The sequence below is a fragment of the Gossypium raimondii genome, chromosome 12, assembly GCF_025698545.1.
Source record: "Gossypium raimondii isolate GPD5lz chromosome 12, ASM2569854v1, whole genome shotgun sequence".
NCBI classification, from domain to species: domain Eukaryota; kingdom Viridiplantae; phylum Streptophyta; class Magnoliopsida; order Malvales; family Malvaceae; genus Gossypium; species Gossypium raimondii.
Window position 1 is genome coordinate 56487385 of NC_068576.1, and position 2207 is coordinate 56489591.

The 2207-nt window shown below is 30.8% G+C and overlaps 1 protein-coding gene across 1 annotated transcript; it reads right to left on the bottom strand.

Moving 5' to 3' along the window:
- Window positions 1-335: 335 nt before the first annotated feature.
- On the bottom strand, window positions 336-1938 carry LOC105762556 (transcription factor bHLH120). Its single transcript, XM_012580311.2, has 3 exons — window positions 1461-1938; window positions 1033-1374; window positions 336-567 (listed from the first exon to the last, which is right to left on the bottom strand). The coding sequence occupies exons 1-3, from the start codon at window positions 1734-1736 to the stop codon at window positions 484-486; spliced, it is 702 nt and encodes a 233-aa protein (XP_012435765.1). The 5' UTR covers window positions 1737-1938; the 3' UTR covers window positions 336-483.
- Window positions 1939-2207: the final 269 nt, after the last annotated feature.

The window sequence follows — 2207 nt, forward strand, 5'->3', positions numbered from 1 at the left end:
GAAGGGATAGCCCAACAAATATGAAAGATAAGAGTGTTAGATAAAATTGTTTAGTATATTTATTTTTCTTATTAATTTTATCAATAATCATACTATTGGATATTTTCTTGAACTATACATATTATATACGATAATTTGATTTTACTAATTTATTTTTCAATTTAAAATTAAAATATTAAAATTATTCTCTTAAATTTACTAATTTAACATTTTAAATTAAAAAATACTTACTTAAAATAAAAAAATTATAATAAACTTGAAGGTAACAATGAAATTAATCTGGTTGAATAACATGCAGTGAATGTAAAAAAATCCTAAATTAATGAAATGGAGCGTATCAGATTCACATATAATAATAATAATAATAATAATAATAATAATAATAATAATATACTATATACTATATGGTTCATATACTGAGTGGAAAAAGACCAAACCTTACCCAAATACTAATACTGAGCAACAGCATACATGGATTACTAGCTAAGAAATTCGATTCAAGGAGGAAATTTCTTCACTCAGTTTCTGTTCCAACCTAGGGACATCCACCAATGTCAGATCAGTGACCTATATAAAAGCTTGCACTTCATTAGCAACCTCAGAAACCATGAAAGAAAGATTAAACTCTGATATTAGTCACTCTAATTTGCCAAAGTTATAGATTTAATCTTTATATTTTAATTTGATCAATTTTAGTCCTTGTTTTGATATTTTAGTTCTGACCCAAACAATAACATTTAAGTCCATTTGGTTGAATTCAATTACCAATAGTGTATTATGCGTACAATTATAGATTTAGTTTGTATTCTCTAAGTGCATCATTCTAAGTCTTTATATTGTTCGAATTTTAAAATTTTAGTTCTAACACAAATAACAGTTGTTAATCCATTAACTAAATTATTAATTTAGTAACTAAAAATAACAAGCTAATATAGCATTATAATATAATATGAGAATCAGAATTCTAAATGATCAAATTAAAATGTGAGGATTAAATCCATAAACCCTAAAGAGTCAATGAACAATTTATACCTCAGATTGGATAGTGTGAGCCAGTCCTCCATTGATTCTAGTAGAAACACAGCTCACAACATCAAGTCCTTCCTGTACCAATAGTTCCAACACCCTCGATAGAGTCAAAGCTCGAGCACCAAAACCAGTGCTGATCACCACTTCAACACCGCCATCCAAAGACTGGTGAACCACAGCAGTACTTAAAACAGCTCCATCAGAGCTCATCCCATGGTCAAAACCAGTCGAATTCAACACCTTTTTTAGCTCATCTCTTTTGTAACTCAGTTCACTAACCCTCTTCTGCAAATATTTTATGTACATCACTGTCCCGTTCATATGATCTGATATTGCACGCTTTCCCTAAAACCCCAAAAAGAAAAGGGTAAACCCCTAAACTCACAATCCAAAACCATTAATTTCATAAAAGATTTAAGCAAATTGATCACCTTGGTGTACTCAAGGGGGAGAAGGTTTCTAAGAGAAGCATAAAGGGTAGCCATTTCTTGCCTCCTTTGTCTTTCAACATCTCTATGCATCAACTTCTTCTTTTCACCATTATCATCATCATCATCATTGCCTGTTGCTCCACTTCCCATGCTGCTATATAGATGAGTATTGCCACTGCCATCCATGGGAACAACATAATCCAACACCTTATCTTGTGGGGTTTCATTTTGAGGGTTGGGAATGGAAGGAAATTGGAACAAGAACAACTCATCCATGGCTTTGGCGTAAAGGAGTAAACACAGTTATGGACTTGGTGAAGCATTCATTTTCCCTTTTCTTTTTTTTAATTCCCTTGTGGTTGATTGTTTCAACTTTTCTCAGAGATTTGGGGTTTGGGGATTTGAGATTTGGGGACAAGTTTTATGGGGGATACGTTGGTTAGGGTGTGAGATCTTTGAATGGGGCCTAAGATTTGAAGATTCCTTACAATATAATCCTCAATCAAGTATATAAGATCGACCAGGAATAACTTATATCCCTATATTATATCTAAAAAGATTAGTGGTGAAGTCATAAAAATTTCTTATATAAATTTCATTAACACATTATTATTTACTTTAACTAAAAATAAATAAAACTATCATTATAATAATAGTATTTATATACTCAATTAATTCATAATACTAATTTAATTAGAGGTATTTATTTGATGTGTAAAGGTGATAAGTAAGCCACCTAACCTGAAT